At 38.6% G+C, this 24982-nt stretch overlaps 1 protein-coding gene across 1 annotated transcript in view; it reads left to right on the top strand.

Annotated features, from left to right (window-relative positions):
* The window catches only part of LOC130708560 (uncharacterized), a 51519-nt gene that overhangs the window by 7382 nt on the left and 19155 nt on the right, over window positions 1–24982 (top strand). The window contains exon 3 of the mRNA XM_057549641.1: window positions 3495–5580. Coding sequence (XP_057405624.1) covers window positions 3495–3556 — 62 coding nt within the window. The 3' untranslated portion in view covers window positions 3557–5580. The remainder of the gene's footprint in view (window positions 1–3494; window positions 5581–24982) is intronic.

Here is a 24982-nt window from a genome sequence, read left to right as displayed (position 1 = left end):
GGAAAGCAACTCGAAGCAAATACTGGAGTAAGAACAAGAACCAGAACAAGATACAGTAGACTGGCCATCCCTAGGGTCTTGGGGGGATAAACCAGTAGTTCTGAAAATGTGGTTCCCCTGACCACAGTAGCATCACTTGGGAACTCGTCAGCAATGCAAAATCTCAGGCACCACGTTGAATCAGAAACTGAATTAGAAATGTTGGGGGTAGGCCTCATCAGTTCCTGTTTAAAAGAGCCTTCCGGGTGATTACGATGGCCGGGCCTCCATGAGGGCGTCCAGGGGATTCAAGTTACCTCCACCAACAAGCACCTTCCCTCTCCTCCCCCAACATATGACACTCAGTAGTGTATGTCAGGCTGTATCTGAATCCCATTGCTTTTTTGGGAGGGAATATAAAACCCCCTGGGATATATTCTTGTCAGTTTGAGGCCTAGATAGTGTAGACGCTGTAGGGACAATGTCTTCATTGTTCACATCTGGCAAAACAGCTGCTAGGGCAAACAGGGATTAGCTGTTCTAATCTGAGTTCTGATATTAACTAGCCATGTAATCTTAGTAAAGTTACTTAGCTTCTGTATGCTTCCATTTACTGCTTTGTGAAATGAAAGGAATGAATTACTGATTGCTAAGGTCCTTTTCAGCTTAAAATTATATAATCAGTCCCATGGGAAAAGACATCCAGCTTTTTAAAAAGTAATGGGTAAAAAGGCAGTGCAAAAGAATATAAACAATATTATTTTTTTCATTATTACAAACAACCTTTTGGTGGTGTAAAAATTGAATATGTAAGCCTTATTATAAGCCTACCTCTAAGAGGGGGTGATAAGAATTACAATCCCGTGAGCATAAATATCCTACTTTTAATTACCTCAGTAGAAAGGAATGGGTGATTTGTGACGGTGGTTTCATGGAATTATCGCTCTAATATGTATCATTTATATTCAAAACTAGATTGCATAATACTTGATCATTGTTAAATCAGTCATGCCTCTCAATTCCCCATGGCTGGAAGTTAATATTATTGGGTTGTTTTTTTTTTTAAGTAGTTGAGGAAAAACACTGAACACTCAAATAATTTAGCCAAGGTCAGTGGTCATGTTAGAATAAGTTCCTTATTCCTTGTTTGGGAATCAAGGGACCTTAGCAATTATTAGTTCAAACTCCTCGTTCACCCATGTCTAAAAATGGAAAAGGCAGAAAAGTATCAGAGAATATGTGGATGTATATGGTTTGTTATTTAGCAACAGCTGTCAATTAAATGTGTCTAAAAATTTCACTGAGAGGCAGCATAATATGAAAATAATGCAGTCCTTATAGTCAGACAGACCTAGGGTGAAGCTCTACAGTGGTCAGATTACCTCACTGTAGCTCAGTTTTCTCATCTGTAAAATAGAGATAATACCTATCTCATGGTTGTAGGGAATAAAATTGAAATAATGTATATAACAGCACCTGCTACAAAACCTGGCACTTAATGGTTGCTCACTAAATGGTAGCTATTGCTACTAAATAGAACTAAAGTTAAAGGATCTCCCACAAAAAAAAAGATTTTCAAGAATCCTTTTTTTTACTCAGCCATAAACTTGTAACCTGAACACCCTATAGAGTGTAGAACAAGTTTTAAAACTTATTTCCCTCTGTTTTCTCAGTTCTTAAGTTTCCAATACCAAACAAAATATTTTGCCATCTCATCAATAATTACAACTTTGCATATTATTTAAGGATTGAATCCCTAAATCTTAGTATTAGAGTACCCATTTTATCTTATTGCTTAAATGATTCCTGTGTTTCTCTAGAATCTATTTGTCCTCTAGAGATTTTTTTTAAAAAATCATCATTAGTGCTTGTATTAGAGCAGGTTCCCTAGAAGCAAAGCCTGAGACAGGGGTTCAGGCACACATGCTTTATTGAAGGAATGTTCTTCAGGAAACACTTATAAGGGAATGAAGGAAGCTGCATAGGGAAGGGGAAATCACAGCACAATTGACATGTCAGATGAAGTCTAGCCTTAGCCTGATCCAAGACAATGAAGCACTGGATCATAAATGAAATTTCACTTAACAGAAATGTCACCTTGAGGCAAGAGGATCAGCCTTTTGTGTGTCACTTATTACACACTCAGCCATTGGCTTTGGGAAGAGGGAGCTTTGGGATTTGGGTGCTGGCTCCCATTAGCCAAAAGCAATGCCAAATCTCTGGAGAAGGGAGCAACTGTGAGCCGTTAGCAGGCAACACTCCCAGCAGCTGGGAGCTGGGTGCATGGACTGGTCAAGGGAAACTGTCAACAGTGTAGTTCCTTTAAGTGGAAGGTTTCTAAATCCGTGATTTTCCATTGCACTCACAGGATGCCAAACGATAATTTCTATATCTGTATGAGCTGAAATCTGGCTCACACTCTGTTAGCCAAGTCGTGTGCCCTGGCACCCAGAGGAGACATCTTTTGCTAATTCCTACAAAAGCATTGAATAGACTAGTGACAACTAACGCATAAGCTGCAAGTGAAGGGCCTCAATAACTAGTCCTAAGCAGGGCAAGGAAAGCAATACTGACAAATGTTTAAAGTAAAATAGTACTTGGATATAAGTTATCTTTTCATCAAAGTCCAATAATTGTTTTTCTCTGCTTGGTCAGCACTCTCACTGAGTGAACCCAGCTGGAAATCAGCTGATTTGGAAGCTGGGAATTGTATCTTGTAAGGGTGACCCCCCTACAATACAGAACCGAGCAGAGAAAGGGTGAGAAATTGGTTCGATAGCCATTTCTCAAGGACAAGTACAGTTATTTGCTAAAATAACCTTAGAAGGTTGTATTTGGCTGTCTAAGTTCCCAGTCCCTGTATCTCCTTTGGGCATAGCAGCATATATATATATGTTTTCAAATCATTTCCTTTTGGCTGTACTTTTCCCATTCAGTTTCTGCTCATTGCTAGCTTTCAAATCACTTACTGATCACCGGAATCCATATGTCATCTTTACTCTTCTGTATTTTCCTGTAATAGATACCTATTCTTTTTCAAAAGCTGATGTTCATGATCCTGAGTAATGGTAGCCAAATTTATATTTTGTGACCTTGCCCTTAGAAGGTCACATCTAAGGTTTAAGGCCCTTCTGGCCATAGAAGATTGGACCAGGGCTAAATAATCTCTGGGCCAACAAATTTGTTTCCTGAGATCTGGGGATCATGTATTTCAGATGTTAGTATATGCTAATTGCATAAACTAAGGACATATAAATTCAAGGAATGTGGGGTGGCCATTTTCTGCTGTGTTCATGAAAGAAGAGCAAAGCAATTTACAGAGAGAAATTGGAATGAAGCAGACTTAAAGAAAGAAGCAAAGATGTGAGATCACGTGATCTCTAGAGAGGGAGATAAAAGGAAGAGAGGTCTCCAGCCCTGCTAGCTTTCCATTTCCTAGTTGAGACCCAGTATCATTTCTTGTTCCTGGATTCTCCATTGTCCTATGTAAGTTCCTTTTTTGTGGTTTATTCCAGAGCTCTCTGAAAGTGCACCTCAGGTGGGACTGGAACCCAGCTGCACCTCAGATGGAACTTGAACCCACAATCTTCCAACTGAAAACCACAACTCATCTCAGGACTTAATGAAGCTCAGGTTCTTTATGTCTCGGCACAGAAGGAATTCAGTGAGAGGCAAAGTGATAGGTAAGAAGTAGATTTATTAGAATAGGACGCTTGTGAAGGACTCAAGTGGGCAGGCAAGATGGCTCTCCCCCAAGAACCAAGTGGGCTACATTTTTATAATCAAAGGAAAAGTGGGGAGGGGGAGAAGACCACCTTCCTCAAAAGATGTTGCAAGAAAATGGGGCACGAGAGGATGGTCATATCCCAGGTCTCAGCTGAGTCCCTGGGACAGGCCGCCAAATGAGGGTCCTTGGCTTCGTGCAGGAAAGAATTCAAGAATGAGCCAGAATAAAGTGAAAGCAGGTTTACTTACTCATTCCATAGGCAGAATGGGGTCCGTCTCAGAAAGTGAGACAGCCCTGGGAGATACACACTCCATAGATAAGAGTGTGGACCATCCCAGAAGGTGAGAGAGCCCCCAGGCTGCAGGAGTGGTTAGTTTTTATGGGCTGGGTAATTTCATAGGCTAAGGAGTAGGAAGATAATTCAAACTCTTTTGGGGGTGTGGGTGGGGATTCCCAGGAACTGGGCTACTTTCCACGTTTTGGCCTTTGATGGTTGGCCTTGGAACTGTCATAACATCTGTGAGTGTGTCATTTAGCATGCTAGTGTATTACAATGAGTGTATAATGAGGCTCAAGGTCTACTGGAAGTCTAATCTTCCACCATCTTGGGCTTAGTTGGTTCCAACCAGTTTGTGTCTTATCCTCAATGGCTATGTCATTCTTTTAATCGTTGTGCCCTGCCCCCTTCTCTCCTGTCTCATTTCTATTACCTGCACCTAAAAGATCCTTGACCAAGATAACATTTTAAACTAATTTGAACAAGTTATTTAAAAATTAAGTTTCGTATTTTCTTTCTCACATTTCCATTTTCCTCCTTTAAGATTTGTAGGAAGATAAAGACAGTGGAATACTGGTACTTCTTTTTTACCTGGATACTCTTCATACTGAAATTCTTGTATGTTTACGTTATGTTCAGTTAGACTAGGACTCTGAATTGATGAAAGAGGGAAGTTCTAATAGGCATCAAAACTGACTTGGTATGATGACTCAGCTCCTACATAATGGTGGTGTCTATGTGCATGCACATTATAGTGTTCTGACACACGTAAGGAGAATGTGTCATCCTGTCACAATTTCCTGTTTTCATGCAGGTTCATACAAATCCCACTCTTATCTTCCTCAGGCTCTCCAAGCACCATTGGATTTAATCTAGATCTATAGCTCCAACTGATAAGCTCCTTAAAGTCATGGTGCACAAATTCGAACTCAGTGATCTGTGTTGCAAATCTTTCTTCTTCAGGTGTTTTCTTGTCTTAGTAAATAACACAGCCGTGTACCCTTACACAGTCAGACACCTCAGAATCATCCTGTCCTCCTGTCCCTCCCACTGTCCCTGTCCTCCCATCTCCAGTCGCCACAGCCTGTCAATTTTACCTCCTGTTCACTCTCTATCATCACCTCTTTTTCATCTCTTCTGCCCATGCCCCAAGTCAGACCATCATTGACTGCCTTCTCGGTCTCCCTGTTTTAAGTCTCACTGCTGTGCCCCCAGTTCATCCTGTACATTTTTGCCAGCAAGCAAGTGAGAAACCGATCGTGTTAGCCTCCCTAAAAAATTCTTCAGAGATTCCTCATTACTTAACAGGGTAAGATTTAAGCTCCTCACTCAGATATGTAAGGCCCTTCAATATCTATCCCTCCCAGCTTATTCAGCCTCATGCTCTGGTAACTCTTCCCCCTGCGCCCAACCCCTCACACTTCACACTCCGTCCGTGCTTGGAGTTGCTTCAACAGGCCACGTTTCTCACACCTTATTCCCTCTGCTTGGAGTGTCCTCTCTCCTGTTTCCCTAAGGTTGTCTGTGTGGCAAGCCCTCCTTCAACAACCAGGTCAAGTATTTACCACTTTTGTGAAGGCTTTTCTGAATTTCCCAGGTAAGGTGCCCTTTTCTCCTCGGTTCCCACATCAAAACTTGCATGCAATTCCGCTACAACTTAAAATGAATTAAACTGATGTGTGTTTATTTGTTTCCTCATTTGACTCTAAGGTGATGGATCCTGTATTTTTATGTGCATACGACCCCATATATGTGTATTTTTCAGTTACATGATCCCCCACTGCCTAGCACAGATTCTCAATAAATATTTGTTGACTAAGAATTAGAGAAGCATGAAAGGGAAGGGAGGAAAGAAAGGAAGGGAGGGAAAAACTAAAGGAAGACTGTTCAGAGTTCTAAGAAACTACTTCAGATCCGTGTAGTTCTCAATATCCTTTTCTTCTAAATAATCCTGGCTCTCCCAATGCAAAATTTTTGAATCACGGCCGAGACTTCTGTTCTCACCCATCAGGATATAAATGCTGAAGCTACCCTCTGCAGCCAGGTAAGCCTTCAAAATTCTCCGATTTTCACTGGGAGATCTTTTGCCAGGTACCAATCTCTCTAATCTTACTTGCTTTTCTTTGACACTCTTGATACATAACACTCTCATAAGCAAAGAAAACAAAAATTTATTTTGAAGGTGACAATGACTCTGAATAATAGAAATACATTCAATAGTAGTACTGGATTGCCCAGGAATTATATATTATATTTAAATAATCTGTCTAAATATATTTCTACTGCAAAAATGCAACATTAAAGACTTAGAAGCTAATCATTGTGGACATTTTATTCACCATTCAAAGTATATGTTAATCAAAAAACTTGTCAATTTCTCATGGAAAACTGAACATACTTTTTTCTGGAAGCTCTTGCCTTGTATTTCTTTTGAAGTAACAAAGCTACAAATGATAAATAAAGAAAATGAATTGTCACACTGATATTGCCTGTATAGAACAATCTTCTTGTGTTCTAAGAAAGTTGGGCAGGAGTGGGAAAGAGGGACCATGTGAGTATAAGTAAAGAGAGAAATTGACAGTATACGATTGTTGGGGATACAGTATGTTAGGGATTTTTGCAAGTCAAGGGTTTAAAATGTAATCATTAGGTGGAGAAATCACTGCTCTTAAGACACTATTGGGTATCTGTTAATTCTATGGGAAATATGGTAAGAAAGGGACTTATGGTCTCTTACTCTAATATTTTGCCTTTAATTCCCTTCTTAGTTTCCATAAATTTCTGAGAAGTAATATATGCTAATGAAGTAGTTTTCCCAGCAAATATTTATGCAAGTAAAAGAAAAAATAACTTACATGTTTAAATTACCAGAAACGAAGACTTAAAGGAATAACTGCTTTTGTAGTCCATCTTTCTAGAGTCATCATTTCTTCAACTAATTCACTACAAAAACAGTTCAGGTCTTTATCCTAGTCTTCATATTTACTTAAACTAAGGCTATGATTAAAACTATTTTCATACCTAAAAATAGAAAGCAATATACTCTTCCTGCTTCCTTAGTATAGCAAAACATTGTCCCAGGGAGCTTTATTCTGTCGATAGGTTCTATCACTCTCTTCTGTTAGGTCAGGTTTCATTTTTTATCGCTTTACTCTTCCTAAAGCTGTTTTAATTTCCTTCTGAAGATAAGCTTTCCAAGGCCAATTCCTGATGTTTCTCTCATTTCCTGTTGCTGTTTTTCCATTATAATACTTATTCTTTCTTCAACAAATGGATTGTTAGGTTTCCCACTCTCCAACTTCTATTCCTATAGTTCCTAACTGAAGAGGCCTACTAAATTTGGATTTCTAATAGCTTATTTTCTCTTCTGAGAGACATTATGTTGATATCTTACCTATTATGACAAGGTTCCTAATTGTAGTTGCTACAGAACTCTTTGAATTACAAAAAGCCTTTTCTTTTGGTCATCAATAATAGTTGCCTTTTGTTTCCTTGGTTTTGAAAACGTCAGAGTCTGTCCTCAAGTAGAAATGTAGAACACCAGTCCTTCAAAACCACCTCAGACAGCATAAACCATAATTTTTTGCTATTCAGCTACTCTCAAAACCCAGTGAGAAATGTGGGATTTTGAAAAGTTTTCAATGGAAATGCTCTCCATCGAAACCCCTAGGTAACCTAACTCTTATTTTTGCGTTAAATTCGATCCCTGGGAGGCCGCATGGTTGTACTGCATTAACTTAAGCCACTTATAGAATCAAGTGCACTAAGTTATAGTGTAAAAACTCTTGATTTTAATAGAAGATTGTTGTAAGAAAAAGTACTATGAATTCACTTTTATATTGATGATAAAACTATTGTTCAGGATATTTTTCTTAAGTGATATAAGTTAATAGTCTCTCTATAAGAGTGCTAAGTGAGAAGTTTCTTTCAGAATTTAGTTACAGAGAAGAAGCTCTCCAGAAGCACTGGTACAATTTCTCTGTTCTGATGATAGTTGTAAAATAATGTATTTCTTTCCACACACCCCCTCCCAACCCCACCTGCCCCACCTCAGGCTACTCAGATACTCAGAGCACAATTTAATGCTATTATATCAACTATGTCAGTGCTTTCAAAATTTCAGACATTTGCATGATACCTTCATGACGTTTGCCATATCCTCATGCCTCCAGAAGAATTTATATTCTAATTTTAATCAAAGCAGTTTTTTACTTTAACAAATGTATTTTAAAAGAAAACTTGGGTTTGATATGCTAGCTATATTTTTAATCCACATCAAAATATTATTAAACTGTCAAAATAAATGATTTGTATAATGCTTAAAATCATCTCACATACTATCAGTAGTACATATATCATGCACTGGAAAACACTGAACTGTGTTAACTTAGGATTAGCTTATTTTGCCCTCCTATACCTGGTTCTGATTTTCTCTTAAATAATTTTATTGTGTATGCCTTTTGTTGCCTCAAAATATCTTTGATAAAAGGGATTCTTGACTGCAGGTGTCAGAATCTAAGTGCAACTAGCATATGTAAAGAAAAGAAGAAGGAGAAAGGAGAGGGAGAGAGAGAACTGGGTCTGTTAACTGACAAGTTCAAGATAGACCTCTTAAGACTTAGCTGGATCTGTCATTCATTGATGTCAGTAGGTCTCAGCCCTTCATTCTCTACCTTTCAGCTTTGTTCTATGTGGCCATGATTCTTGGTCAGACTCTCAATGTACTGGCTCCCTGCAGCTCCAGGACTTATCACCTACCAGTTTAGCAATAATTCCAGGGGAAAACACAAAAGCAGATTCCTCTTTTCGCACAACTAGAGCAAAAGTCTTAGGTCTGATTCTCATTACTCTGACAAGCATCATGTTACTTAACTAATCACTGTAGCACAGAGTTTTGCAGTGTCTGACTAATAAATTTGCATCATGTACCTGGGGATGATGGGTCAGTTCCACCCACACCAGATATAAGAATACAAGGGTAGATAGTTTCTAAAGTAAAAGAGTGTATGGTTGCCAGCTGTAATGGACTCAATGTTTATGTCTCCTCTCCCCGAAATTCATATGTTGAAATCCTAACCCCCCAACATGATGGTATCAGGAGGTGGTGCCTTTGGGAGGTAATTTGGTCATGAGGCTGAAACCTTCAAGAGTGGGATTTCAGCAGCTATATATTAGGGTTGCTGGGCCTCGGCACTATTGATATTTTGGACCGGCGAATTCTTCGCTTTGGAGGGTTTTTAAACTAAAAGTTAGGTTGAGATATCAGAATCAAGGACAACTGTTTACTTTTTTGTTGTTTTTGTTGTTTTTTTTATTTTTAAAAATTTTTATTGGAGTATAGTTGTTTTACTATGTTGTTTAGCTTCCGCTGCACAGCAAAGTGAGTCAGTTATACATATACATGTATCCACTCTTTTTTAGATTCTTTTCCCATATAGGTCATTACAGAGTATTGAGTAGAGTTCCCTGTGCTATACAATAGGTCCTTATTGTTATGTATTGTAGTGGTCCCCAACGTTTTTGGCACCAGGGACCACTTTCGTGGAAGACAGTTTTTTCACAGAAGCGGTGGGGGTTTCAGGTGGTAATGCGAGTGATGGGGAGCTAGCTGCACGTGAAGCTTCGCTCACTCACCCGCCGCTCACCTTCTGCTGTGGCCCGGTTCCTAACAGTATGCGGACCAGGGGTTGGGGACCCCTGATCTATTTTATATATAGTCGTGTGTATATGCCAATCCCAATCTCCCAGTTTTCCCTCCCCCTCCCCCAAGGACAACTGTTTAAATAAGTGCAGGCATGTTTATATAATAAATGCTGCTTAATGCAGCATCTATGCAGCATTAAGATGTTTAACAACATCTCTGGCCTCTACCCACTAGATGCCAGTAGCATCCTCCATTGTAACAGCCAAAAATGTTCCCAGACATTGCCAGATCCCCCGGGAGGAAAAGTTGCCCCAGTTGAGAACCACTGCAATATATGTAGATATAGATGTACAAATATAATGACACTTATAGTTAGGAATGAGCCTCATTGCTGATCCAGGTTTGTGATGAATGGTAAAATGCTATTGATGGTATTATAACTACTCCATGACCAACATTTCCTTCCTTATTACATCTACATAAAGACTATCCTTAGTTGTATGGTCACTGATAAAATTTATTGAATTTATTGCTTGTGCTTCTGTATCTTTACCTCATGGATTCATAATTATTTTGCATGACAAAGGAGAGAATACAACTTTACTGTACATCAGGGGAATCTGTCAGTTGCTGCTCTCACACATAATCCTATAGCCATTACTTATGTTTGAAATTGTATTTGATTTCAATCCGTATCAATTGTTGTTCATCTCTTCAGCTCATCATTCGCATATGTTTGTAATTCTATAATTTTCCTCCGTATATATTCTTATAGTTGAGCTATGCTATAGCATTTCACCTTCCTGCTAGTATATTGGTTGCAATTTAGAACCTTTTGGTTGTTATAATATTTTGGCATTTTTGTTACGGGTAGTTTGTACATGATTCCAATTACTTGGATTTGGAGAGAGGTCACTAAGACTGGAAGCCGAGTGGTTAGTGGATAGAATCCATGGATAACTGCACTATCCGGTCACAATTCAAGTAAAGTGGGCACCAAAATTTACAGTGGGTGGAAAGAGCATCATCAGACATGTGATACTCTGACATCTAGATGCAGTTGTCATCTGTGAGGGTGGTGCACAAATAATAGCATTTCAGACCGTTAAAATGATGTTTCTAGTACAAAATTTCAAACCCAAAGACTGAAGTTTAAAAAAATAAATGGTCCCTAATCTAAGTGGTGGGAATGAGCAACTAGGCAAAAAACTGGAATTGAAACTGAGAATTCTGGACAGCACAGAGGTCCCTTTAGTTGAACTATGTGGTACAGAAATTGTGCCTTACGGAATAGTAAGGGAAACCAATGGTAAGTGAGGTATCTTTGGAACAGAATTATAGAAAATTGGCTTAAAACTAAGCTTTGCCTGATGAAAGCTTCTTGGGCACTTTCTGCCTCAAGTCAAAAGTGGAAGTGCCGTGGGGTGAGCAGATCAAAGAACCCAGAGGGCTATCTGCCAACTGATGAGCAATGGAAGCTGATAGCCGATGTTCCCGTTAAAAAACTGGATTTGATGGCAGGCTATACAACACCTCTGAAGAAAGATTCATAGTACCAGCTATTGATGACACAACATGATGTCTCCTAAGATTCATTGGTTGTCTTGATTTGATTTTCTTTTTTCTATGTTACTGGAACCTGTATTGCCTCAGTAGAATATTTTTATAATGGTTTAAGTCTATTCTTGTCTGTGGAAGCTACTGACAGTCTTTAATCTTTTTCCTGGTTCTTGCTCAGACTTATTATTTGCTTCTTTAGATTTGGCAGTCAATTTAGAAGTTTTTGCTGTTAATGCAATGGTCCATGTTCTTCTTGTATGAGTTCCTGTTTGTGCACTTGTATGGGAAAGAATTGCACAAGCTGTAGTTTATCAGGCTTGAGCGTAGTTTTACATTTTTTAAAATAAATTTATTTATTTTATTATTTGTTTATTTTTGGCTGCGTTGGGTCTTCGTTGCTATGTGTGGACTTTCTCTGGTTGCGGCGAGCGGGGGCTACTCTTCATTGTGGTGCGTTGGCTTCTCATTGCAGTGGCTTCTCTTGTTGCAGAGCACGGGCTCTAGGTGCGCAGGCTTCAGTAGTTGTGGCACGTGGGCTCAGTAGTTGTGGCTCGTGGGCTTTAGAGCACAGGCTCAGTAGTTGTGGCGCACAGGCTTAGTTGCTCTGCAGCATGTGGCATCTTCCCAGACCAGGGATCGAACCCATGTTCCCTGCATTGGCAGGCGGATTCTTAACCACTGCACCACCAGGGAAGTCCCTAGTTTTACACTTTTAAAAAATTAGACATTTACTATTTCAGTTGTTTAATAATTATAATTATAAACAATATATAAAGGAACAATGTAAAGTTTGCTCTGTTATTTTTTTAATTTCTTTCCCTCTTTTCTATGGAAAATAAGATAAGTATAAAGTATCACTACCTGAGATTACATTATTGGTTTTTAAATTTTATATTAAATTGTACTAGCTCAATTTTTTTTTTTTTTTTTTAATTTTTTTATTTTATTATTTATTTATTTTTGGCTGTGTTGGGTCTTCGTTTCTGTGCGAGGGCTTTGTCTAGTTGTGGCAAGTGGGGGCCACTCTTCATCGCGGTGCGCGTGCCTCTCACTATCGCGGCCTCTCCTGTTGCGGAGCACAGGCTCCAGACGCGCAGGCTCAGTAATTGTGGCTCACGGGCCCAGTTGCTCCGCGGCATGTGGGATCTTCCCAGACCAGGGCTCGAACCCGTGTCCCCTGCATTGGCAGGCAGATTCTCAACCACTGCGCCACCAGGGAAGCCCACTAGCTCAATTTTATACTAGTTTGGAAAAGGATAACTACAGTGTATTTATATGCTCATCACATAAAATGTTTTTACTTAGCATGCATTTCTCACATGGTATTAGCTTTCTCAGTTTTACCTTAGTGTATATATGTGTGTGTGTGTGTTCTCTTTACATCAACCAATGCATTGTTTGAGTCAAATCTTTACTATTTGCTTTATTTAAATCCCTTAAGCTTATGATTCAAATCTCACAAGATATCACAGAAATCTCAACCTAGATGGGAATTTCGAGTTGTTCAAATTGAGCTTTCTTCTTCTTTAGCAATGTTCATTCTTTGTTTTAATCTCTCCCCTCAGGTTCTGTGCTTTTTTAATTAATAAATTCATGTAGTCAGTCAATCAGTGAATCCATATTCACCCATCCGTTCATAAAATATTTTCTTCACACTGTGTCCTGCATGGCAGTTGGCTAGGCAGTGGAGAATCAAGGGTGAATGGACATTACCTCACAAGCCAGATTCTTGCCTCTATGCTTTGCTCACCAGTGAGGTATGCTCCCCTGCCCTGCCCTTCAGTTAGTGAGCAAATCCTGTCAGTTCCGCCTCCTTTTCCTGCTAAATCTGTCCTTTGCTGCTCCTACGTGTCTCTGTTACCACAATCCTAGATCAAGTGTCTATCTTTTGTCATGGGGATACCTACGACTGATGAATCTCTCTCCTCTGATTCTTATTCAACTCTGCAGTCATAGGATCTGCCTGAAATGCAAACCAGCTACTCATAACCCCTTCGAAACCTTCCATTCTCCTACAGTGAAGTCAATATCATTAACATTCTTCAAGGCTTCTCCTGATCTGACTCACGTATATCTCACCTGCCTCATCTCTTGGTACTTCCTCCCTGAAACTCTTCTTGAACATGTGCTCTCTCACCTCTGGGTCTTCTAATGAGCTTTCCCTTCTGACTCTTCAACTCCACAGTCTTTATCTCCCCACCTCCTTCACCACCCTTTTCCCAGATAATTCCAACTCATACTTAATGTTTCAACTTTGATATCACTACTTCTAGTGTAAAAGGAAAATAAAAATGGAGCTGGTATTGCTCAGAGAGCTCTCTACAGTGGAGCCGGGAGGCCTTTAAGGAAGTGTGGCTTAATGCGCATCTCAGCTTGGATGGAATCTGACCTTTTGACCTGATGAAATCATCCAGAACGCCTGCCAGAAATTCAAGATACTTATCGGACCCTTACCCTAAAACAACTTGTAATTCCTTAAAGACAAATGTTTTCTGACTCGTGTTAGAGCCAGTCACAATTCTCACCAGGCAACTTGTAACAACCTTGCGGCTTTTTGTCTTTATAAGCCTCTGATTCTTTCCCTTCCTTGGAATACTCTTTTAGGGTTACCTGAATCTGTGTCTCCGAATTGTAATTCTTAAGACCCCAAATTAATTCTTTTCTTCTTTGCAGCCTCCTGCAATTTTTTTTTTGGGCGGGGGGCGGCGGGTGGGTTGACACCAGTGCTTTCTCTGGGTTAGGTATCTCTTCTATGTGTACCTTTACCATTGACAGTATTGAAATTGCTTCTCTTCTTGTCCTTCTATCCTTTATATCCTTGTCTTGTTTTTATGCCTCTTCTTGTCTTTATGAGACAAGGGAATTGTCTTTTCCACTCTTCATACCTGGAAACTAGCTTAGTACTTGTTACATTATAAGTGTTCAATAAGTACTTGTTGAATGAATGAATGATTGAACAAGAGAACAACTCATCCAGTGTCTCAAATATTAAAAAAAACCTTCTCAGTCTTAAAAAATGCCATTAGAGGGCTTCCCTGGTGGCGCAGTGGTTGAGAATCTGCCTGCTAATGCAGGAAACACGGGTTCAAGCCCTGGTCTGGGAAGATCCCACATGCCGTGGAGCAACTAGGCCCATGAGCCACAACTACTGAGCCTGCGCGTCTGGAGCCTGTGCTCCGCAACAAGAGAGGCCACAATAGTGAGAGGCCCGCGCACCGCGATGAAGAGTGGCCCCCACTTGCCACAACTGGAGAAAGCCCTAGCACAGAAACGAAGACCCAACATAGCAATCAATCAATCAATCAATCAATAAAGAAATCTTAAAAAAAAAAAAAATGCCATTAGAGTCTATGTTCTATACTCCATGCTAGGATTATAAATAGAATAACTAATGACTTTGTTGTTAGTTCTCAACCATATCTGGAATAAGACAAAAAAAAAATCCATGCAGGAATAGAGTCACTTTGCTTTGTGTCATGTATAAAATGCTGAGTGCAGCCAATTTTCAACAGGGACTTAGATTTAGATTTCTTCATTTCAATCTCTGGATTCCCTTTTCTTTTTTTCCCCCATTAAATGACACACAAAAAGAGTGCTCCCTCAAACACACACACCTTTTTGTCATCATTCTCCATATGAATCCTTAAAGTAGCACTTTCCTAGGCAACTGGTGTAATGAAAAGCCCACTGAACCAGAAGTGGAAGACCTGCAGCAATTTGGAAAAATAGGGGAGATTCCATTTATCTCAAGGGCAGGCTTAAACTGGTTGGGCCACTTTATTCATCTGGGAAATTGGAGGAATTGGATCAGAAGAGGCTATCCCGGCAAACATCAAATACTTACTATTCTGTATTCCATTTTAAATAGGAATTAATTTATAAATTTTCAATTTCTATAAAAGTTTCAGGAAAATGCTACATAACGTAAGGTATATTTCTATAGGCCTCTGCATTTGAATTACCTTAACTTGCATGTAAATCCTTACGTGACAGGGATCTCAACTTCAAAGTGGACGGGGTCCACTGCCAGGATGTAGTCTTGACTAAGCATCTCTAGAAAACTGCTTGGACAAGCCTCAGAAGAGCCTGCTTTTCGTGGGTTGCTTGTCAGGAGGACTTTGGTTTGGAGTTACGGGAAGTCTGAGGAAGTTTAGTGCATGGGAGCCTGGGCTCTAGAGACAAATGCTATGGAGGGCACCATGTCTCTTTCCCGATCTCCTATTAAATGAGAGCCTTTTGGGAAGAAGTGATTTGGGTGGAAGCTGAAGGAGCTGTTTTTATGACAGAAGATGAGATTTGGGAGAGGGACATTTTCTACATTTTGGAGCAAGACGCTGCTGCACTGGCACAATAAACTGTGACTGGAATGTGGTGCCCCTTCTGGTCCTTCAACTGCAGATTTGGGAAGCACTGGGAGACACAGCGTTTGACAGTGATGATGCATCCCTTCAAGTGGCTTCTCAACTGAAGTAGGTATGGGGATTGGCTGTGAACACAGGCAAGACATCCCTGGACACTGAAAAAATATGCTGGTGAAGGGGAATATTGCGACAGACTATTGTCCTGTGAAGTGTAAAGAACAACAAGCTCACCAAATTTGAGTAATTGCTATCAATAAAAACAACTCTTTTGTATCCCTAGGATGATGACACCAGGGGAAACTTGGATTAAATTTACAAAAGGGTCATATAGCTACAGTCTAAGCCATAACTACCATTGTGCTATTTTTTTAATTTTGTTTTTTTTTTCCACTGTCTTTTTTTTGTAATTTATTATTATTATTTTTTTTACACACACACTGTATTTTATTTTTACAAGGTATAAATAGACTGACACCAAGCATTGTACATGGATGACTACAACAAAAGCAACAATGATTGCAATTACCAAACATGAAACACACTCATACTATGTCATAATATTGACATTCAGTCCAGTAATCCTCCACTGTAACAGCTCCTTTACTTTGCAGTGAAAATTGATTTGTATGTTTTTTGCCTCTGAGTCCTTGTGGGATTTTTTTTTTTTAATTCAGACAGAAAGTCACAAAAATTATACTCATCATCATCAGTTCACTCAGTCCCATGTAATTAATTTTTTTTTTCATCTTGATCTTTTGTTAGCACTTTTATGAATTCATCAGTTTTTCATTAGAGTTCTGAAAATGCTTATTCATTCAGTTCAGCAGTACAGTCAGTTACCAGAAACCTGTACTTGTCAGAGTCTTTTCCATGAATTTCTTGAAGATGAAACCCTTTTATAGGAGCATATTTGCAAAAGCATCAGAGTACACCCAGAACTGCCTGTAAGTGACAAAAGACTTAAAAATGACCACAGTTAAAGATTTGATGAAAGTTCATAATAATGCAGTTGACAAGAAAATTAGTTATTTCTGAGATATACATTTTAAAGTAATAACTAGGATTATGACTTATAACATTATACCAGAACATATAAGATTTTTAGAAATTTCATGTAGTATCTGAAACATTTATATTAACATGTTTCCATACAAATAACCCAATGAAAGTTTAGTATTAGTTGTTTTGTTTGTTTGTTTGTTTTATACTGCATGTTCTTATTAGGCATCAATTTTATACACATCAGTGTATACATGTCAATCCCAATCGCCCAATTCAGCACACCACCATCCCCAGCTCACTGCAGTTTTACCCCCTTGGTGTCCATATGTCTGTTCTCTACATCTGTGTCTCAACTTCTGCCCTGCAAACCGGCTCATCTGTACCATTTTTCTAGGTTCCATATACATGCGTTAATACACGATATTTGTTTTTCTCTTTCTGACTGACTTCACTCTGTATGACAGACTCTAGGTCCCACCTGTTATTTTAAAACATTCTGTAAGGTGACTATTGGAGCATTTAAAATTACATAGTGGCTCTCATTGTGTTTGTATGGATGGTGCTAGTCTAGAATTTGGGTTACTTCACAAGTGCTGACTTGCTTATGGAGCTTTTTTTAACCCTTGCACCAAAGCGTGAAATACTGCTACCTTTCTGTAGTTAAAATCATTTACAATATGGTCAATGCTCATAATGTAAAAGAAAGGAGAAAGCATTAGTCTCTGCAATCCTAGTATTTTGAGAGGCATGGGGATGACCTCATGGGCAGAAGCCAATATTTTTCAATCATCTTCCCAACTGCTAAGTGAGGAATTCCACTGTGTATTATTCTTCCCCAACAGCATAACTCTGTCATCACTTCCATCACTCAAATTATACAGTTTCAAAGGAAAAGTTGTAAAATTGGTGAGGATTCTTGTGCTGGAAAAATAAAAATATATCATTGTGTTTAATAGTTTTGTGATCTTCCTGTTGCTGTTTTCAACTCAAATACTAATATTGGATATGTATTAACATACAAATAGTTTTGAACTTTGACCTGTTAGTTTAGTTTTATTTCAAAGTGCATTCCAAAAGAAAACTAATCCTGTAGAATTAGGATGACCATACATCCTGGTTTGCCAGGCATAATCCCAGTTTACACCTACTGTCCTGACATAATTATTAACAGCTCTTTCTTGCATTCAAGAGCAGTTGCTCAGTTTGAGCAATAAATTACATGGTCATCCTTCATAAGATCCTCATTGATGAAAAGATTCCTTCGTCACATAAGTTTAGGAAATGAATCACACTCCATCCTTCTCTTAGAAGTTTACAACACATACCAGCATTTGAGAAGTCATACAATAAAGAATCTTGTTTAACTTCATTTAACTCAATGTTTCCTAAATTTACTTAACTGTGGAATTCCTTTTTTCCTGTAATACATATTAACGTCCCACAGAACACACTTAAAACTGGTTTAACCATACTTAGAATTTTTCAGGGCCAGATTTTTAATTAATAGTTGCAATTATTTTTTATCATTATGAAAATAAATAGAAAATATTTATACCTTTATACCTCTGTAAAATATATAATATACCTCTGCCTTTTTCTAGAGTGTAGCAATGACATGAACAGATACCTGTTTAAGGAAATGTTCCTCTTTTATTCATGATCAGGAAATCTGAGTTTCAGCTCTGAAATTCTGATTCAATTCAATAAATTTTCACTTTATGCCTTTTATACATCAAGTCCTGGCCTAGTACTGATAATTCAAAGATGAATCAGGCATAATCGTCATCCTCAAGTTGCACATAATTATATGGATTGATTTGCCTCCTCTATCCGGGACTTTTCCCCAAGTTTTGGTTGATTGGTTGTTTTTTCTAATTGTATTTCTAGTTCTTGTCACATTTCCAAAATTCTGTAAATGTTAGTGGAGTTTAGTGGTAGAGCACACATCATCCTGTTAAGTACAGTAACACAGGTATAAACAAAGTGTTAGTAAAACACAGAGAGGGTAACTGACCCCACCAAGGTCATTGAAAAGTACCTCACTGAGGAGGTGCTATGTGAGTAGAGAACGTTAAAATGCTCACAGACACAGAAGGAGTAGCAGTATTTCCAGGCAAAGAGAATTGTTTGTACAAAGAAGCAATGCCAGGAAAGTTTGTTTCATGCTGCTGGGGGTAGGTTAGGTGTGACAGGGGACAAATGTAAGTTTGGAAAGATAATTGTGAACCAAATATAAAGGTTCTTTAAATACCATTTAAGGATCTTGAAGAAATCTTGAGAAGTACCTATGCTTCTCACTACTCTGACTTTATGACCTGGATGGGTACACATCTGTATTCAGACAACTCTTTTAAGAACCTGAAGAGGAACTTCCGTAGGCGTGTTAAAACTCTACCAAAAAAAATACAATATGCTGAATCACCATCGTGCATGATAGCATTTAGTCACTCCCTTTCCATCAAATAATAGTCATAAACTGTGTTTATAAGCTAATCTTATTATCTTAGCAGGAACTTCCTGCAGACCCTGGCTGCCGCCGCTGCTCTGCTGCTGGTGTGTGTGCGCGTATAATAGCAGCAGAGTATCCTTGTAAAAGGGGGCTTAATTCTGTGGTTTGAATGTGATTTCCTTTAGTTTCCCATCTGTCTAATAATATTATCCTGGTATATTAAAGTATCTCTAGTTTTGATTTTTTTTTCAAATTCTTTCATTTCAGTCTATTTACTAAAATGAGACGGCAAGGAAAAACTAAACCTATTGTGTATTTAACAATACAAAAATAAGTTGTCAGATGAATGAGTTCAACATGTTGGAAATTTAGCGCAGACTTTTCGTATACTCCATAATAACAATATCATGGTAGGTTTTAGAAACTATTGGGATGTTTGTAATCAAGAATCTTCATTTTTCACCAGTTGAGAAACTGCTTAACTCCACTAGAAAGTGTGACATAAGCTCCACACTGACCTCACTTAATGACTAGCCAAATAAAAACAGAAGTGTAGAGGTTTCACAGCTGCTGACAGAGAGTCCTTGGAAAGAATTATGTTGGAATATTCTTCCTGTTGCTAAGGAAAGGAATTAAAAGGTTCAGAAATAAGAAACGAGGAAGAAAACAAGCCTGTCAGCATTCAAAACTGATTACTAGGGAATTACTTTGTGGTTAAAAATCCACAGTATTTCAGCAACTTATTTAGGAATGTTTATTCCAAAGGACTTTCATTGCGTATATTTTGCTACAAATCAATTTGCTTACCTTAACTCTATAAAGAGCTTTACCAACCACAACTGCTTGGATTTGCATTTGCCAGTTTTCACAACAGCTCCCAACTCCACTGAAAACCAGGAACCTTCCAGGATGTGGGAGGGGCCCTGGCAGTCACAGGGTCCAATTATGTGGTTGTCCCTTTTGTTACGGTTCACATTTTAGAAGAAGGCAGATAATGAGCTGTAGCTTCCACCATTAGCAACTGGGAGCCTGATAATTGTGTAGGGACCCCTTTACATTGAGTGTCAAAAAGGGAGATGTGGTGTTTTTCTAATCTAAACCAGTTGGATGATTTACTTTCATTCTCTCATTTGCTTTAATACTTGTGGCATAAACAATTATTGAAAAATTAAGTATATGATTTATTTGAACAAACAAAAGAATCTCTCACTTGGATTAGAGAATCACAGTGCCTGTTAAGGGGGCTAGTGGGCAGTGCATGAATTGAGATTCGGAGGACCTACACTCCATTTTCTACTTATTTATTGTTTGATTAGTCTCATCCTAAGGTGGGTTAATTTCCTCAGTTTCAGTTTCATCATCTTTAAAACAGAAGTGATGATACCTATAGCAGAATGATGTAGGGATCAGAGAGATGGTGTGTTGTCAAAGTATTTCATTAAAACAGTAATTTACTATACTGCCTCATTTGACATCCCTGCCATAAACACATTTTTGTTTCTTAAAGTTCCTTGAACTCAGAGCTAGATTAGGGCGTGGGCCACATGGACAGCCCCAGCCAGGTGCCAACTTATAAAAGTGCTGCACAGCTCTGAATTACACTGAAAATTTGTTGGCAGATAATGGAGGCTTTGACCTGCCATCCTTGGCAAAATGTAAATTTTGGTCCCACTTCTGCCAAAAGAGGCAAGTCCTTGAGCAGAAATAAAAGTACAAAACAAAACTCTTCTTGCTAGAATTAGCTAGCTATACTGAGCTTTCTCGCAAACTAGCAGTAACAGTCAAAATGCCAAGGTCCAGGATACGGGTCACAATGCTGCTTAATGGGGACATGATTGATCTTTTTATTTAGATTTTCAGTCTATGGATAAGCATCCCACTAAGTGGTAACATTTTTTTCAGAACATTGACTATGCTTTGACCAGTAGAAGTCAATCAGTAAAGGAATTTGTTTCTATGCAGAATTTTTTGTTGATATAATTTTCCACACTCCCTAACTAAATCCTCAACAAGCAGTTTTTGTATATTGGTTAAAAGAGGTGCCAGGCCATTTGCCTGCCAATGATGTTCAGATTTTCTTGCATTCACGGTGCTTTTTCCATATATTTCCATCTACAGATATTTTGTATTTACTCTACTTTGTTCACTACTCATCTTTTGAGTCAGTTAAAAAAAATCAATTGCTCTATGATACCTTCCTGTCCCCCTTAGTTCCCTACAGGGAATTATATTGATAATATTTTCTTGATTCTAAAATAGCAGCGTTATTTGAAAATCGAAGCAAAACAAATAGAATGTTAAAGATATGCATCAGGTTTAAGACATGTTCCAATAGAGAAACACTAAAGTGATCAAACAAGTTTTAAAATCTGGCAAGTGGGGTAGTTCCTTTCTTCCAGGAGCATTTCTAGCACAGTACATTCTCTGTTTTAGTACTTCTCTATCCATGTTTCTGACTGTAAGGAATATGAATTTCCCCATGAGATTTGGGTGAAACAAAAATCATATTAACTTATTTTGAAAAATCAAAATAAATCTTGCTCTGAACTCTCTTGTCAACATGTTTAATACCAATTACTAGAGAGCTCCTCCTTGAGGTTGTTCATGATTCCCAGGGGACATTATATAGTTTATCCTATGTCATCATGGAGGAAAGGATTCTTTTTTTTTTTTTAGTACTTATTTATTTATTTCGCTGCACTGGGTCTTAGTTGCGGCACGAGGGATCTTCGTTGCAGCATGCGGGATCTTTGTTGCAGCATGCAAACTCTTAGTTGCGGCATGCAGGATCTAGTTCCCTGACCAGGGATCGAACCCAGACCCCCTGCATTGGGAGCGTGGAGTCTTAGCCACTGGACCACCAGGGAAGTCCCCAGGAAAGAATTCTTGACTTGAGTTAATTCTAGTTGCTTTACTTGTTATGCCCGTTGCTCAAGCCCACGTGACATATTTTAAGTTAGGCTACTCTCTTGCTTGTGTAATACCCTTCCTCCATGGTCATCTCAGCCCCAGAAGCCTTCTCCAAGGCTCAAAAGACCACAGCAATAGAGACTGAGCCACCAGCTTCCTACATACATTCCCTATCAGGGGTCCTTCCACCTAATGAAATTCTGAGTGGGAATAAGATCCAAGTCCCTACCCACCTCAGGAAATCACCTCCAGGTCTCAGTCACACCCCTTCTTCAATTCCAAATAATAACCTCTATCCACTCCCCTTCTGTGATAATCCAGTATAATCTTCCTGAGTAGGCCTGAATCCAGAACAGTTTAACTTTCTTTCTGAAGAGTTCTGTTTGTGTTTACTGAGCGGGGATGGGGCACTTGCAATATAAAGGGAGAAGAGATCTCACCTTTTCAGGTGCAAGATAGAAAAGGAGATCATTTACCTTACCACAGTGAATTGACAGCAGGGAAAACTAAAACTAACATTAAACAACAATCAAGATTTACCAGTTGGTTTGGTGTGTATGTCCACCCCCTGCCAATAGTCAGTGGTCTTCTTGAGGGTGGGAGCTATGTTTTCTTCATGGATGGATCCTCAGCACTCAATACAGTGCTTATGTGCTAATAGTGCTTATTATATGTTATCAATCAATAAATACTGGATCAATGAATTGAGTGTATTATAGATTATTATTCTCATCTTTTAGAGTAATGCTGGTTTTAGAACTTTTAGGTGCATTAAAGTGTAAAACTAGTTGAATAGAACTCAAAAAAAAAATCCCTGCTCTCCAACCATACATTTCAATGAATTTTCCTTTAGAGATATAAGGAATATTGGTTGCCAAACGTGTAAATTGGAATTTTAAAATTCTGGGATCTAAAATAGATTTCAGCTCTTCTTTTTACCCCTGAGAAGTCATTCTATCTCTTTGTGACACTGTGTCTATTCACATAATGTGAAGTTAGTAAAGTGTTCCGAATTTAGATGGAAAGTACACACTGTTCATTGAGGGCAGAGCAATATCTTTGAAAGTGAAATATTTGCTGTGTACACAGATGCTTGTACTTTGCTTTTGTTACATATTTAGCAGTGGGTTTATATCACTGATAAATATCAAGAACATTTCATGGGAGAACAAGGAAGTACCTTGGTTACTATGCAGTCACCAGAGTACACTTCAAAGCCTGTGTGATTTCACTACCTCTGTTCATAAAATTCCCTCATTTAAAATGTCATTTTAAGCCAACTTTCAACCTCGCAGCTAAAGCCCCATGCTGCTGCTTTTCATTCCTTCACTACCTAATAAATGTTCACCACCAGACCACTACCACATATGAATGATTACAGTCACTCTGATAGAAACTACTTGTAGGATTTGTTATAGCACAAATTAGAGAAAACAGCTTAAACTCGAGAGACCAAAATGACCCACGGAAGGTTTATTTATTCAGTACGTATTTATCAAGATACCTTAGGCAAGGAGCTATAGGAGGCTGTGATGAAAACTATGATTTATCAGTAACTACTGTCCTCAAGAAGATTGCTATTTCCAGAGGTGGGAACAAGACAAACACACAAATAACTAATTCAGGGCATAAAGTGATGAATACTGTAAAGAGGAACAGAGTTCAAAAGAGGTAGTGACAACCTTCAGTTAGAGGAATTGGGCATTTCCCCTTAGAAGAGTCATTGAACTGTGCCTTAGAAAATGGGCTACATACCATTTGGACAAAGGATGACTAGGAGGGAAAGTATTCCAAATGCAAGGAGTGCCTTGAGCAAAGACACATGCCACAACATGCAAATCAGCTCCCCCAAAGAAAAGCAAACATTCTTTTTTCATCATATTTCCTACTTGGGTATATTAAGTGTATGTATTTCTTTGGAATAATGAAATATTATCATGTAACATCCTATATATTTACTATTTCATATATATTCAAAGATGGACCAACAGAAAATATGTTAAGAATAAAATAGTACTTTCAGAGTTTTCTTTGATTGCTTTTCACACTTTTCTTGTCAAAGTAAGTTCTTCATTCAGAGCAGCTATTGTATTAGTCAGTGTTCTCCAGAGAAGCAGGACCAATAGGATGTGTGTGTGTGTGTGTGTGTGTGAATGTGCATGTGTACATATACGTGTATGTGTATATACACATACGGTCAAGTCTCCATATCTGCAGATAAGGAGGGCCAACTCTATGCATTGTACTACATCATTTTATATATGTGACTTGAGTATCCATGGATTTTGGTGTCGTGGGGGCTCCTGGAACCAATCCTCCATAGATACCAAGGGATGACTGTTTTATGTATGTATACACACACACACACACACACACACACACACACACACACACACACACACACACACACATATACACACATATACCTTTCATATTGGTTGGGGAGAGAGAGATTTATTTTAAAGGATTGGCTCATACGTGTGTAGGGGCTGGCAAGTCTGGTATTTGCAGGGCTGGCCAGTAGGCTGGATATTTTGGCAGGAGTTGGTGTTGTAGCCTTGAGTCTGAAGTCAGCCTGGAGGCCGAATTCCTTTTTTTTCAGAGAACTTTAGTTTTTTCTCTTAAGGTCTTCAACTGATTGGATGAAGCCCATCCACATTATGAAGGGTAATCTGCTTTACTCAAAGTCTACTGATTTAAATGACAATGTAAAAAAATATTTTCACAGCAACATCTAGACTGATATTTTATGAAACACCTGGGTACTATGTAGCCTAGTCAAGTTGACACATGAAAATAATCATCACAGTTACCATGATTCATGAAAACATGGCACTAATGAAAAGAGGGAAACAGTATCTCTGTTTGTGTAGTTCATCATAGTTTTGTAAACATTTTTGCAAATGTTAAAAACCCTGTGAGGAAAGAAGGGAGCATATTGCTAGCAACAGTTTCTAAATGACAAATCTGAGGCAGAAGGAAATTCAGAATCATGAAGGTTAAGGAGCTAGAAGTGGCACAGTTGGTGTCAGAATTGGAATTGATGTCTTCTGACACGTTATCTAATGATCTT

Source organism: Balaenoptera acutorostrata, chromosome 7, assembly GCF_949987535.1.
Source record: "Balaenoptera acutorostrata chromosome 7, mBalAcu1.1, whole genome shotgun sequence".
Taxonomy (NCBI): domain Eukaryota; kingdom Metazoa; phylum Chordata; class Mammalia; order Artiodactyla; family Balaenopteridae; genus Balaenoptera; species Balaenoptera acutorostrata.
This window is presented reverse-complemented; position numbering and strand designations above follow the sequence as displayed.